We start from the raw sequence: 15,803 nt of genomic DNA, 5'->3' as shown, positions 1-15,803 counted from the left end.
CCGGATGGATATAGCAACAGTCCAAATTCTCTTCTACTCTCTAAAAAAAATCGAGTGATCACGGACGTCACTCCTCTGGGGAGTGAAAATGTAGTGAAAATGTAGTGAACATTAACTTTTTTCTTCTTAGAGAGCACTCTAAAATCAATCGATATTCACTCCTAAACAAGTGATCACGGACGTCACTCCCATGAAAGTGAAAATAGAGTGAAAATTCACTTCTTTTTTTTAGAGAGAGTATCATGGGTTGTATAATAAGATTCCAATGTGTGAAGAGTGAGAAAGAGTGAGAGAGAGAGAGAGAGAGAAAGAGAGAGAGAAAGCGAGAGAGAGAGAGAGAGAGAGAGAGAGAGGGAGAGAAAAAGTAAACAAATGAATAAAAAATGAAAAATTGTCTCTTTGCTTCCCACCCACTAGCCGCGCCGCCGACCCATCTCCCGCCCTTTTTTTGGAGTTTAGCGGAAATCAGTCTAACTGGGGTTTTCCTCTTTCATTCTCTCCAAATAATTGCAGCTTATGGTATCTGACGCCCTGGATATTGTCTCCCATTTCCTGCCCTCCCCTCTGTCTTTAATTTGTTGGCCCCCAGGTGGTTAGAATTCAGGTGCGTTTGTATATTTTTCGAAAATGTGTAATTTCTTGTTAGATTTTCTTTTAGCGTAAATCCTCAATCCAGCCAATGCTCTAAAATTCGTCGTATTATGACGTTAATGTAGACAAAGATACATGATTATCAGTTCTTACCAACGATTTTATGAGGTGTAAGAGAATTTTGAATCGCGTAGTGACAAAAATAAAAATACTCAAATAAGCAAACAAAATTGGCATTACATGTTCAACACCACAATTAAATGATATCTGCAAAAAGAATTCGTTATAGAAAGTTAAGTAATGCCAGGGGAAAGATAAGGAATCAAGGCAGTCAAAGCTGACCTGTATAAAATGAACTTCAGCAGTCCTTTTGAAATTAGTGTAGCTTTGCGGTGTAGGCCTAATTATAATCATTTTAAGATCATTATTTTTTCGCTGGTCATATACGAGACCTGATTAACGATTCGGAATTACCGTCAATCAGGTTTTCTCGAAAATCCGGTCGTCTTGCTTACTTTCAACTTAAACACATGGTTTAAACACTGGCAAATATTTGAGCTTATCCAATAATATTCTTATTTCACAATCTGTACATTGCATAATCCTCTCTGTTTGTTCCTGTCGACTGTTATCTTTCTCCATAACGAGTAGGCCCCCTTCACGAGGTTTATATTGCCAATACATATTAACCAGATTTCCCGTGTTAATTATTGCTAATCTCTAAAACAAGCTATACGTTTTTAAACGCTTTTAATGTTCAGATCTTCATGGTTCCTCCAAGTCTTGCATGCACTGTGAAAAGGTTGGGAAATATTTTCCCAACACTTTGCCCAACATTGTGCCAATATTCAACTCAACCATCTATTGGGCAATATTTTGCCCAGTGGTTTTGGTAAATGTAAGTAACCTTCTTCACACATGCATAATTGTTTAGTGTTTTGACCAAAAGCTTGGTCAAGATTTCCCCAACATGTGGGCTACCGTAGTCGGGCAGTTGAAGGGTCATATCTTTGCCAACATTTTGGTCAAAATACGAATATTGATAATAATAATAATGATAATAATAATAATAATAAATGATAAATATTGTAATAATAATAATAAATATTGTAATAATAATTATAATCATAATATCGATCACTTAAGATAGCCATAAACAAAAAGTACCAAATCTCTTACAAAACTACAGAAAGTGAAGAAAAGAAACAGACTCAAAAAAACTCCGGGTCCTTACGGATACGATCAGAGCGCGAGAAGAGTTTGGCGATCCTGCCCTCTACGGCTCACGTCCCGTTGTATTTTGAATAGTTATATTGCAGTGAAAGGCGAGTTCTGCTGATTTATAGAAGTTAATAATCGTCTAAAAAATCGTGAGTAATCACCACTGTTTATTTGAATAATTCACATAATCAATTTAACTTCCTTTGTTCTCCAAGGAAAGTTCCGTACCTATTCTTTATAACTTATATCGATGGAATCCATGAAAACATTTTTTACCTAAAAAAGTATCCTTCTCTATGAAAAAATAATAAGTTCTTCCACCACAGATCAACAGTATTAGACAAATTGGAAATTTCATTTTTTTTTGTTTCAAAATTGGAGCTGGATCGCTCATGAACATAATGGTAAATTTAATTTTGAAATTGTTTTTCTTGACTTCAAAAACTCTTTCTATGACTTTGAATGTTTGCTTCTCTTCTCTTTTAGAATTTTAATTAATGCCCGAAAGGACTTTCCCTTTAGATAAATAAATACAAGTCATGTACCCCCCTGTCTGTCTGCCTGCCAGGCTATCTCTCTCTTTCTCTGTCTCTATCTATCTCTCCCTCTCCCTCTTACTCTCCCTCCCCCTCCCTCTTCCTTCCTCCCGATTTCTTTTTCATTCTCTCTCTTCTTCTCTCCCGCTCTTTATCACTCTTTCTTCTCCACTATCCTACACTCGTTCTCCCTCTTTCTTCTCCACTATCCTACACTCGTTCTCCCTTTTTCTTCTACACTATCCTACACTCGTTCTCCTCATCTCTTCTCTTCCATTGACTCTCTTGTTATTCTGTTCCCTTATTTTCCTATTCTATCACTACATCTCTCTTCCTCTCTTTCTCTCATTGCTTCTCTCGATCGTCTTTCGTATTCGTCATTTAAACAAATCTGTGTGTATCATTTCACCTTAAACAATATAAATTGAACGGCTATCTGTCATTCAGGAGCAGGCTATGAGAATTCTCATTTCATTCAGCTTCATATTGTCTGTATTAATGTCTCGCTCGCTCCTGGTTCTGATCGTACTTCCCGCCGTCTCTCCTCCACTACATGAAAACCACTTCCGCGTTCAGAGAGGGGGAAAATGACGTCACAATTCTGATAAAAACCACACTCTTGCATCAATGAGTGTTAATCTGTATCTACAGGCGAGCGATATACCATTCACTGTTTACGTGTGTTTGTAAACACAAGGAGATCCATTCGCTTCCTTCTTCCTTGTGATGGAAAACAATATCCCGTAAAAAGGTCTTAAACCTTATAAATGCAATGTATATTTATATTTTGTTTGTGCTGTATGCATGTAATTTTTTTCTCTCATAGATTCATCTATTTCATGTATGCGTGTTTTGATATTCTTGATATAACAAATTAAAGTTTAATGTAAAGAGCAACTGAGATTTTTTTTTCAATCGTGTGGAAAATATCAGAATATTGTTTTTAAAATAATCAATATAATAGGGTAAAAAATAGGGGCTGAAAAACACCTGTAAGTCATCGAGCATTTTCAACTTTCTGCACTTGCTATTATGTAATCTTTGAATACTACTAGTACTACCCCCCCCCCCCCCCAACTGTATTGTAGGTCTGCATGTATAACATGAGTAACACTTATCTCTCTCCATTAATGTAATTTTAACAAGTCTAAAAAACGTTTTAAAAATCATTGCCATAGATACGTGTCATGTACACCCTCTCTCTCTCTCTCTCTCTCTCTCTCTCTCTCTCTCTCTCCGTATACCTATCTCCCTACCCCTTTCTAACTATATATTTTCCCCCTATATCCCCTTCCCTCTCCCTCTCCCTCTCCTCCTCTTCTTTTCCATTATTACCCACTCTCTCTCTCCTCATCCCTTCTCTTCCATTCCAATGTCTCTCTTGTTAATCTGTTCCCCTGTGGGTTCTTGCATTAAACAAAACAAAACGTTTTAAAAATCACTGCCGCCCCCGTGCCCATCCCTCCCCGGTGGTCTTTATCTTTAATAATTATTTCTTTCCTATCCCTCTCTCTCTCTTATAGTCTGTATTTCTTATTACAGACACTGAAGTTGAGAACACACTTTTCTGACACAAACTGAACTAGATATGGTCGATTTTTCGTTATACCACAGCGTGTGATGGCGCTATTACTTATTTGGCTGTATGACAATACTGATTGCGGCATAGCGGCTTGCTTTTTGAAGGAAAAATTGTGTATTCATTATTTTCCCAGTAATATTCAGTTTATGGAATATAAATATTTCAGCCACTGTTGCTGATAATGTTGATGTTTCCCCTCTTTTTCGATAGCGTCGATCTAAAAGGGAATTATCTCGTCAAAAGGGAGATATTGATATTATGATTTTAAAGTAACTTGATTACTATACGTCATCGTGGTCATCGGAATCACAATCAATCAATTCCTTTATAAGATGTATTCACTTGCAAGCTCTCATTTTATATTCTAGATTTGCACTTAGTACATGCAAAGGCAGGAATCTTCGTTGAAGAAATTTAGAACAAAAAAAAAAAAGAATATTTATGCCACCTTGAAAAGAAAATAGCTTTACAAATTTATCACAATGACATGCCATAGAAATATTACGTTCCGTAAACTAATAAATAATAAATAAACAGATGATGATAGATCACTGGGGAATTGTTGCTGTCTAAAAATAATCACTTTTGTGTTGTGAGCCAAAATCGGTTTGTACAAAAATAATTTATTTCACAGCCATGTCATGCAAAATCACAAACTTGTCCAAATCGGTTCTACTCTATATGACATATTTCATTATTAGTATGATATTAATACCCAACATGTTCTATAACAGACTAAATCAGCTCTAACAAAGAAATAATCTCTCCATTTATTGGGTGTATCGAGCTGATAGACACCTGCTATTTGCATAAAATATTTAGCTCTTTCATGCAACACATCGAACTAATCAATATCTAGCAAGGAGTAATTATATTACACTCGAGTTTCATTAGAGCCACTCATAGCATTGATGCGATGTAATTAAAACTGTGCTGATGCTAGTACACATTGAATAGAATGAAATCAATAGAATCAAGAAGGAAAGGAAAGTGTTCCACGACTGGATTCATAATGATTAATAGAGACACGATATCCTAAAATTAATAATAAATTAACGATATTAATGAGGTTAGAGATTGTCCAATTTTTAAAGATTGTTTGGTCAAAAGCGAAAATAAATACAAAAGCTACAAAGGTAAATACTTTGTTTAAAACAGATACAAGCCTTCCCCGTTAAAACCTCAGGCACACTGTCAAACCGATTCCGCACCGACTCCACACGGACTCCAAACCTACCTGTGTGGCTATTGGTCGTACTGTAAATATTTCTTCGGTCTGGTGTCGGTCTCGGCGGTGTGACAGAGGTATAACAATTGCATACTTAGGAAACAAAGGAGGCTAAATTTCAGTATTTTACAAAAGAATCTAACTTCTGTGGACGGACGACAACAATATCAGAGAAAAGGTCACTTTGAATTCTAAGCTTTATTATTCATGGAGGACCACAAGCTATTATGGGTCTTCTTTGTTTACAATGACAGTAAAGACATGATTAAATTTGCTTTTTTTTTCTCTTACGAACCAATCAAGTCTGAAAAGAGATGTTTCTTTAATTAAGAAATATGGTACTCAAAATAATGTATGTTGTATAAATACGATAGCTATGAATACGTAAAGCATACTGGAACCTTCCTTTTCTTGCGCTACTTATCTTAATTCAAGTAATCTGTTAATGGCATATCCTTTGCTTTGACAGTTTCAGACACATTCTTGATTATGTAAACCAATATCAATCATTGATTAAAACTATCAAAAGACGCCACGAGGAGGAAAAAAGTCAAGGATATATCACACCGGGTTATCTTCCACGGATTAATCATCCTTGCTTGTCTCCCACACCAGGTGGAACAAAACTTCCTTTTCTTCTCCTAAAAGCAGTCACCATCATCCTAGCTGCCGAACTGTCCTCCGAGCTCACTGATGACGCCGAATCTTCAAAGGTTCTTCCACGATCACGAGCCCGGAGATCTCCGGCTTTCGACTTGCGACCAGCGTTCAGGTCTAAACTACTACTGCTGCTGGACAAGCGACTGCTTCCGTTCATGTTTAAACGTGATTGTTGTCGGGTCAGTTTGCTTGACGCATGCGCTTGACGCGGTGTCAGTTGTTCCATGACTGGTTGGATTTCAGGGATCTTCATGTGCTCCGGAGTCTTGGCGCATTGACGGAACGAATCAGAAGACTGAATCTCGTAGCGTTGGAATATTTGCTTGAAGTGACTCTGATGGTAGTCGACTCCAGGGTCAACTTGCCTGTTCCGGTGATTCTTTCCGCGCTGCCGAGAGAGACTGGTTGTGGAAGAAGTGTTCGGCGCAGAATGCAGTTGAAGAGTTTCTGATGTTGCAGGTGCTGGCGCGAAAGTGGCTGTAATGAAATGTCCTTTTGTAAGGTCTTGAATCCAAGGCTTGAAAAGCATTCGGCGCTTTGTCGATGTCGATGGAAGTTTCTTTTCCTTTTGCAAGGAAGTTCTCGGCGAACTAAGTGCCTCTTCACTTTTCGTCCGGGAGACGACAATGGCAGGAGGTAGGAAGACGTCGTCTTCCATATCACTGCGGTGACTCGTCCTCGAGTTGGAGATGGATGGTAAACCATTACGTAATGACCCGAGGCTAACGGTTCGTTTTCGCGTCCGGATGTCTTTATTTCGTAACCAAGGTTTATCATAGGACTTACGCCGAGGAGCTTCGTCGATGACCCTCTGTTCATGATCATGTTTCCACTCCATCGGTCCCCAGTGCAGATTGGCATCCTTTACCTCTGTGGACGCTCCATGATCCTCAAGCATTTGTGCCACTCTCTCGTGACCTTGTCGGCATGCCTCCAACAGAGGTGTCATGCCCCACTTGTTCGGCTTATCCAAAGGAAGCTTGAAATGTAACAGGGACTTGATAACCGCCTCTACGACACCCTCCTTCCCGTTCGACGCGGCGTAGAACAGCGCGGTATTGCTGTATCGGTCGCGCTGGTTAGGGTCATAGTCTACCGCCTTGAGGAACACCTTGACGAGTTCGGTGCGTCCGAAGATGCACGCGGTCATGAGCGCGTTCTGACCGCGTCGATCCGAGTAGCCTACCATGGCTCCATTAGCAAGCAGAAGCCGAGCGATGCCCACTCCCCAGTCCTCCTGTTCGATCATAGCACATAGCATGAGAGGTGTCCGATGCTCGGCGGGGTCCTGGATGTTGACATCTTCACCCGTTGTAACCAAGTAACGAATGTCCTGGAACTGACCCTTCAGGATGGCCAGGTGAAGGTCAGGAATGTCTTGAATGCTGGTCTTCGACATCTTGATTCTACGATGAAAAAAGAAAAAGAAAATAGCAATACGCTTCAATGGCATAATCATGAACAATAAAAGCCTGTACAATAAATGATTTTCATGACAATTTTGTCTCAACTTGCACAACTGGCACAGACCAAGTGTTGTTAGCATCATTTTCAAAGACGCTGACGTTATCAACCTTTAAAATGTGTATGGATTTTGGCAAGGAAGAAAATACTATGAGAAAGATAATTCAATAAAATTAATCATCATCATAAAATATTGCATAAAATATGTTAAATTCTCATGATATTGGTCCCCCCTTTTTTTTTCTTTTTTTTTGTCACTATATAGTACACGTACTATTTGGATCTGGGTTCGTACCCACCATAAATTACAAATCATTAACAGTTTTAAAAGCGAACAAAATAATGTATGCTTATGGAATTTGATAGACTAAAAATCGGACAAATTTATCAACATTTCTTTGTAAGGTTCTATCAGATAAGTTCTATTTGATAAGAAGTTCTGTAGCCTTACTCTGTCGTTTCATTGATCATTTTTTTCACATACACAGTATTTGTTTGATATTGTATAATTTTAATTATGATTATGATTATGATTATTATTATCCAGCAGTTATCACATCCAGTACAGGTGTCTTTCAGATGGAGGGGGTGCATATCTGAACATACATACAATTCAAAAAGCCCCCTTTTTAAACAAAAAAGTTACTTCCCCGAATCTAGAAATACAATCACTTGAAATGACGAGAACTAAACATTATTCAAAAGGAATGGAGTCCAAGTCCACAATTCTCATTGTCAACTTGGCCATGGAAATGATCGGGTTCTCATTACCACTACAATAGCGAAACCTATCATATTCCTTGTTTGTATACCTCGACCGATTCAATATACCCCAGGCACACCCAGCGAGACCGACACCAGACCCGAGCTATAATCACATTACTCCAAATGGCCCTGTTATCGGTCGGGTTGGAGTAGGCTGGTTGGTGAAACAGGGGCCCACCGTTGCAGAGGTCGAGTAAATAAACCGTTTACTGACCAAAGTTCATCATACCTCAGATAAAAATTTGCTTTTGCAAATATCATTAATAGACTGTAAGAAGAAGTTGAATACACGGTGACTTCATTGGTATGATGTCATGTGTAATCTACGATGTTGAAAAGAAGTTATTCAAACGAGATACTAAGTTATCATAAAAACACAACAATGTCACAGCGACATATCAATACACCTTTTAAGGCTATTTGAAATCTCCATATTTTGACAAATACACTCTCTTGAAGGAAATATAATTTATCTAATATAATTATTTTTGAATTTAATTAAACGAAATATGTAATTGTGTAGAGCATCAAACAAAGGTGATGAGAGTATCCCGATTATTCAGCAAATCAGTACATGGAAATCCATTTATATAATGAAGCATATTAAACAATAATATATCCGAGGAGTAAAGTTTCCGTGAGCCAATATTGCTTAAATTTCTTTTCCAAGCTTTAATTTCCTTTGTGATACGTTAAAGCAGTAATCATTCTTATGCACCATGTAATCGTCATTTATGTGTCTATTCCAGTAACATAATGTTCAGACCTCTCTTTATAGAATTCTGTAACTTTGAGCTTCATGTAGCTTTGCTAAATCGAATTAGCCTTCCAAAATGATTGCTGTACATTGTATCTGTATTGTGTCTGTATCAATAAATGTAGCCCGTTATATAAAAAAAGGTTAATGAGGTACATTATTATGAGGATAAAGAATTAATGAATATACTTCTGAAAATCAAAAACTTTGTAAGGTCAAACATACCTTGAGAGTTCAGACAATTCCAATGCTGATCATCGTCGTCGTCGTCATCGAAGTAACTTGTAGAGGAGTATAATGTTCCCCAATGGTTATGTCTCTAACTCTTTGAAAGTCACAATATCATTCTCTTGTAAAAACAAGTGTCACCAAGATAGTAGAAAAGTTATAAACAATTGTGAATATCGCAGAGTAGTTTGTATGATTGAAGCGATTATCCTAACAAGTAGATTTTCCCTCTTAACAGTATGCAGATAAGAAGAACTCAATGGCCTAGTCTCGGGGGTAGTCCTACAGAATCTTCCAGAGGCAAGTTCAAGGTTGTAAAACAGTATTGGGTAAAGTTGAGCATCGACAATAATAACAACAGACCACTTCGGAATATGTAGGCTTAAGAGATGCACTGATACGTGTAGATTTAAAGACACTGATATAGCTGGTGCTACTGGTCTCGCGAGTATAGTTAGTTGATGAGCACTATTGTAATGACTGCTATATTCATGAGCCGTCTCCTCAAAGGCTTCTGATCTCACATGCCGAGGTAGGGACGTAGACTTTGGACACAGTCGTTCTAGAAGGTAAACAAGGCTAACAAATAGAAGGAACAAATTGATTGAGATTTTCTAAATAAAGATAGACGTGTGCGTCTTCTTTAAAACTAGTCTTTTTTCTCTCTTTTTCAAAAGATCTTCAACAAACAAACGCTTTGATTCAATTTCACATAATGATATCTTTTATTTAAAAAAGTTTCGTTTTAAGGGGAAATTGAGGTGAAAAAACTGTTGTCGTCGACCGTAAAATGTTACTATTTCAAGGTTGCCAAAGTTATGTTTTGTTTTGTTTTTCTAAAATTGTAACTGATGAGTTCGGGGACAATAATTTCTCTCTTTACGGAATGATTTGACCTAACTCGGCTCATGTCGGCACATATGGCCTGAAATTGATTCAGTATGATTGATATCAATCATTGGTGTAAATTAAATTCAATTATCACGTTGTTTTTTTGTCTTAGTTCCTTTTCAAATATTGATTTAAGAAATATCGACGTCTTGTATATCAGTGATGTTTGATAAACTGCAATTAATCCAAAATACATTATAATGTAATAAGATATCCATTGATTTGTCAAACCTCAATTATTTATCTCAATACATTTATTTACACCATTCTTCTTCTCTTTAATCAATAGCATTGTTACTTTTTCCCCCTTTCATTTATTCCATAAGATGAAAATTTGAGCAGACTTTGTATAATATGTGATAATTCACATCGAAACGACTGGTATCACCTCTACAAACTCCAGCCAACCATGTATGACAATAGCGCTGGTATCTTTGCTTAGCGGATAAATTGCTATGCAACGGTACACAATCAGTGCCAGCTAGAAATAGGGAAGCCTTTTCGGGACGTTGTCAACGTACTATGCTCCTCGAAGGGTGTCTATCCTTCGAGCTATTTACTAAGTTACGTAATTAGTCAACTTTTTTCTCACAATATTTTGGAGTTAAGGCGAGGAAAATACTTCAGAAAAGGGGGTGAAATCAGAACGCCATTCTTGTAAACACGATTGGTAGAGGAGTGTCGAAATCTTGAAGAATAACAATAAAGTAGCAATCCTCCAAAAATAGCCCATTTTTTTTATACGCTCACACTAAACTTGCCCGTATGATATCATAATAGCATATCGTATATATCGTATTATAAGACTTATGCGTTTTTTCGTGCAAATGTAGGCGTAAAAATTAGCATAGGACACAAGCTTCATCATGTGAACAAAAACAAATGATAATTATTACAATAATGTGACCATTTCACTTTTCACTCACTCCATCGTCGAATATTATCATGGACTCAGGTTCGTCCTCTTCTCATCCTTTAAGTGAAGTTTTTATTTTTAGTTCTTTATCCTCTTCTATCCTCACCACCTCAAACACACCTTTCTTCTCATCTACTTTGTTAACCACGCAATCATTGTTTTATATTTATGAGATCATGATTTGTCTTCTGTGTCTTCTTGATATAATTGTGTATATTTGTGTATTATACCATCAGCTGATGAGGAGAGCTTTCTACAGAAATTTCTTTTATTTTGGTAATCCATAGGGATTAAATTATGATGGGTTCTTTTCATTTTGTTATTGTATTATTTTGTTATTGCTACATAACACTCATTTATGATTCTGGACATGGACAAGAATAGAAATAAAACTAAACGAATAATTAGTGTCTCTTAAAGTTGTAATTCTGCTGCATTTATATCTTATTTTACCATTGTCTTCTTTTTCTTTCTCTATCCTTTCCTTCTGGGTTCATCTATTTTTACCCTCACGGAAATGATGGCGAGTGTGTATAGTAAATGCCAGGTACACAAAATTGCGAGCTACTTCCCACCATTTTAGTTTCTTTAATTAGTGGTCTAAAGACCTTGGGGGCTTGGCAAACGGTAGCAGTTGGTGTGATAGAATGAGATCAAATAGTATCAAGCAAATACTAATTAATTGACAATAGAAGGATACAATATAGCCTTGGAGCAAAATAGGCGAAGAAACGCGGGAGGGGAAGTACTCAAAAGTACTCAATGGATTTTACAAACATGATAAAGGTTAAAAGGTAAAATAGAAAGAAGAAGAGCAGGAGACAGTAGAGAAAAAGAAAGAAGAGGAAGATGAGGAAGAAGAAGGAGGAGAAGAAGACGAGGGAGAAGGAAAAGGAGAAGAAAATAAAAGAAGGAGGAAGGGCAGGAATAGGTAAAAGAACAAGAAGAAGAAGAAGAAGTAACAAATCCAAATTAAAATAACAACAAAAGAAAATGTCAGAAATATGACAATCCACAAAAATACTTAAACGCTGAATGGATAAATTCGAATTTAGAAGAGTTACAAAAAGGAACAAAACTGGGCAAACATGGTGTGTATTTCACATGTGTACTCTTTAGGTGTAAAGCATGAATATGATATCGTTTCATAAATTAAATAGATAACAATTATAAATATTTCTTCTTTTCATTTCCTTATCATCTACCTCCAAGTATATATTTTCTAGCATTTAATGCTATTTCACCATTCAACATTGAAACGTACTCTCGTTTCAAGACTTCAAGCACTTCAGACTTGCCGGTAAACGTCTCAAAGTGCCCTTCAAGTGTTTGTATGGTGACTCTGCTATTCATACCCACTCCTTCAGAACTACATTAAAACCCCAGCTGTGATTTTGAGAGTGCTCTAACAAACTTATTCATGATAATAGGACATTCATTGTATTCGCCATTTAAAAAAGTCGCTTGAATTTTTAGTGTGAAAGGAGAGAGAGAGAGAGGGGAGGAAGGGAGAGAGGGAGAGGGAGAGCATAGACGTATGGGAGAGAGAGAGAGAGAGAGATAGAGAGAGGGAGAGGGGAAAACAAAGAGAGAATTAGATAGAGAGAGGGAGAGAGATGGAGATCGTTGATAATGTTTAATAGACAAAGAATATTAAAAAGCAAGAGGAACTAAATTTATATAAAACACTCAAAACATTGAATAATTTAAAAACTTTGGTATCACATAAAAGGAATTATCAATTCGGAACTACTACATACATTTTCCCCCAAGCAGTCTCAATCATTTTCTCTTCCTCCCCATTATCTTTTTTTGTTATTGTATCCCTGCCTATCCGTCTCTATTCCTTTTGTTTGTAACATTTGAAATAGAACTAAATGAAGTTGAGTTCTGGTCATGCGATTGCATTGTGAAAGAAACGGTGTGGAACGGACCAGAAAAGGTTGATCATCTAGCATATTAGAATTTGTGTGTATTGCAAGGTTCTGGAATCACTAAAAATGATAAGAAATGTGGCCAAGTCTTGGTAAAGTTACAAACACTTGCACAGAAAGATGTATATGGGACTACACGAACACGTGGCGTAAAAAGCCGGTCCCCCGATTTTTACGATGTTACATGCATATTTAGAATATGAAGGCATTTGAAGAGCCATGCTTTTCAGGGAACATGTCTGAACTGATTTTCTTCCACACTTGCATAATAAGAATGAGTAATGCTCACAAATTATTTTTCACCTCTTCCCAGAACTCAACCTTCTCTTTAAAGAGAAGGTTGAGAGAGGGAGAAATAACTTGCAAGATTTTTAAATTTTGACGCCTTCGACCTCCCCCTCCCAAATAAGATTCTTTGTTCTCGGTTCACAAATTAAAAAGATATTGTTAATATGGTTGCATTCGTTGGAAGACCTGTGGTGTTTCACAAAGATCCCAAGTCAAAATTATGGAAAGCCGTAAGCATCTTTGAAAAGATTTTGTGAAATTAAATTTAAAAGGCATAAAGTGTTGATTCAAATCATTCATACTTTCTATTATCAAGGAGATTTCATGTTCTTGATGTGGAATTTATGAAAAGTCTAAAATACTTTTGATTTTTGCTTTTGAATATAATTCATTTTAAGGCTACAAATGGCTCCCCATTATGTTTAAGTCACACTCAGAGTTAAGCTCGACTCAGGATCTTTGTGAAACACCCCCAGCACTGCATGCATTAACGGAAATAATATTATGCTCCAATAGCTACATATTTAGCCAATCAAAATGACATGTTCTTAGTCTTATGTGATTATGAACAATAATTCTTGCTTAGCTTGTTGTGTTGTTTTGTTATTGTTCTTTTTGTTAATTTTGTTTTATTTTGTTTTTGTTATTGTTGTTTTATTTTGTTCTGTTTCTTCTTTTTTTTTCATTCTGCATCGTTATTCCCATTTCATGAAAATATGAAAGGACATATATTATAACAAAACTCACCTCATGCATGACTTTACAGTAAATCACAGGGCTGTACACTGCCAACACCAAACAAGATCAGACAATGCAAACAGATCGACAAGAAATGTCATATTTTATTGGCTTCTCACATGTGGAAGCAATATGTATATGTTAGAAATTCTTCTCTTTTTACAAAAAATCTATATGATCAGCTCACGATACATCACGTTGACATTATTATCTAAAATCACAAAGTTGATAGAGTATTGCAACATTATAAGTAATCGTGTGATGCAAAAGATGACAAGAAAATAGAACTGTGGTATTAAAAGATGTAAATAACAGAATTTATATAGCAAAATAATAAGGAAATCGATTAACAAGTATTCAAGTTTCCATAGAAACTGAGAAATAGATATGCTTCATCTCATCCTTCTTATAATTATACAGTCATTGTCATTGAAATAATTATGTAGAATGCATTTCAAATTTGACATCATAACTTAGCAACATTACGCTGAATTGTCGCTTCTTTGCAATTTTTAATGCACATTTTGTAACACTTTATTATCCAAAGCTGATACAGACTCACGTAATCATCATACTTAAATTCAAGACAGCACACATTTGATCTTGCACAAATATTATCAAAAATTTACAGTACGAAGTTTGATATTACTTCAAAATACACATGCAGTATCTTGACAAAACTTCAGGTAGCTTGCATAATTGAAACTTAGATTTGTTTTGCTGACTTCTACAAGAGTATATTTCCTCATTTGCTCTATAGAGGACTCTTTGCTATGAAAACGAGCTAAGGTCGTCCATGACAATTCGATATATCATTTTCTTTAAACACAGTTATGAAAATATATAAGATGCGTTCTAGCTTCCTACGCATCAGTTTACAGAGTTCCAGTGTTCTTTAGACCGCAATTCATATTATGCACTCAAATGCAATTTAAAAAAAAATAATAATCTCAAAAAAATAGTACAACAAAATAGTACATTTCAACAGAAAAAAGAGGCATAACAAGTCAATTAGGCAGAGTTATATTATAAACATAGTGTAAACTAGCTTTACCCAAAAAACAAAAAACAAAAACAAAAACAAAAAATTGAACTGTGATTCAAAAAGTGCAAAAATACCTCTTGTCAATATATCTTTTATGAACTGAATATGACATTGCATGGGGAAAAGAATCTTGGGAAAATCACATTCAAACAAAAACGTCATCAATCATATCTAAAAATAAACAGATCTCATGCAAATCACATATATTTGTGAGAATATCAAAATAGTAAAAATCATATTAAAATCAGCAGAAATAAAGAAACTGCATCAAAAATGTTACTTCATCAAAAGTGAGGATGGAAAAAGAAAAAGTACATTCAGCCAAAATAGTACATGTTAAAGAAAATGAAATGTATTTATCTGGATGTATGTGACTTTACATTCATCTACTACATATTTACCTCGTACCCTGTTTTCAGAACAAAGGAGGACATTTTCCTGTGCAGCATTGGTGCAAATCAAATCAACTATTAAACAAACAAAAGTAAATCTAACACCAACAAATGAAATCATAAAAAAGATATGGATATTGAATATCAATGTACTTTGGGTGAAGAAAAACAAAAATTAAAACAAAAATTAAGGCATAGCCGAACAAAACAAAAAATGGTAATCAAAGACTAGGACAGACACCAATTCTGTTGTGTATTTGTACCACTAAATGCAGTTGTGTAGGAAATTCCAATGAAACAGTTTTTAGAATGTCACCAGTACAAATACAAGGACAAAGCATTACTTTTCAAAGCCACTGATCTAATTTAGGAGGTTAAAATGCTTGAAGCAAACCCTGTATTCGCAATCCTGATGTTTGTGTTCATTATGGTAGATGCACATATCCACCTGCACGTACCTTGTTATCTACCCGAATGACCCTAAACTCTGTCTCCAAATGACGAGGTGTAAAGATAGCAAATGAAGTTCATAACTATCCCACTTAACTGTTCTTATAATACCACAAA

General features: G+C 36.0%; 1 protein-coding gene across 1 annotated transcript; it reads right to left on the bottom strand.

Annotated features, from left to right (window-relative positions):
- Positions 1-5,735: 5,735 nt before the first annotated feature.
- On the bottom strand, positions 5,736-9,351 carry LOC105443621. Its single transcript, XM_011676985.2, has 2 exons — positions 9,030-9,351; positions 5,736-7,224 (listed from the first exon to the last, which is right to left on the bottom strand). The coding sequence occupies exon 2, from the start codon at positions 7,215-7,217 to the stop codon at positions 5,748-5,750; it is 1,470 nt and encodes a 489-aa protein (XP_011675287.1). The 5' UTR covers positions 7,218-7,224; positions 9,030-9,351; the 3' UTR covers positions 5,736-5,747.
- Between the last annotated feature and the right edge of the window lie 6,452 nt (positions 9,352-15,803).

Source organism: Strongylocentrotus purpuratus, unplaced genomic scaffold (assembly GCF_000002235.5).
Source record: "Strongylocentrotus purpuratus isolate Spur 01 unplaced genomic scaffold, Spur_5.0 spur5_scaffold_3, whole genome shotgun sequence".
In the NCBI taxonomy this organism is placed as follows: Eukaryota; Metazoa; Echinodermata; class Echinoidea; order Camarodonta; family Strongylocentrotidae; genus Strongylocentrotus; species Strongylocentrotus purpuratus.
The sequence above is the reverse complement of the archived record's forward strand: the minus strand, read 5'-3'. Positions and strand labels throughout refer to the sequence as shown.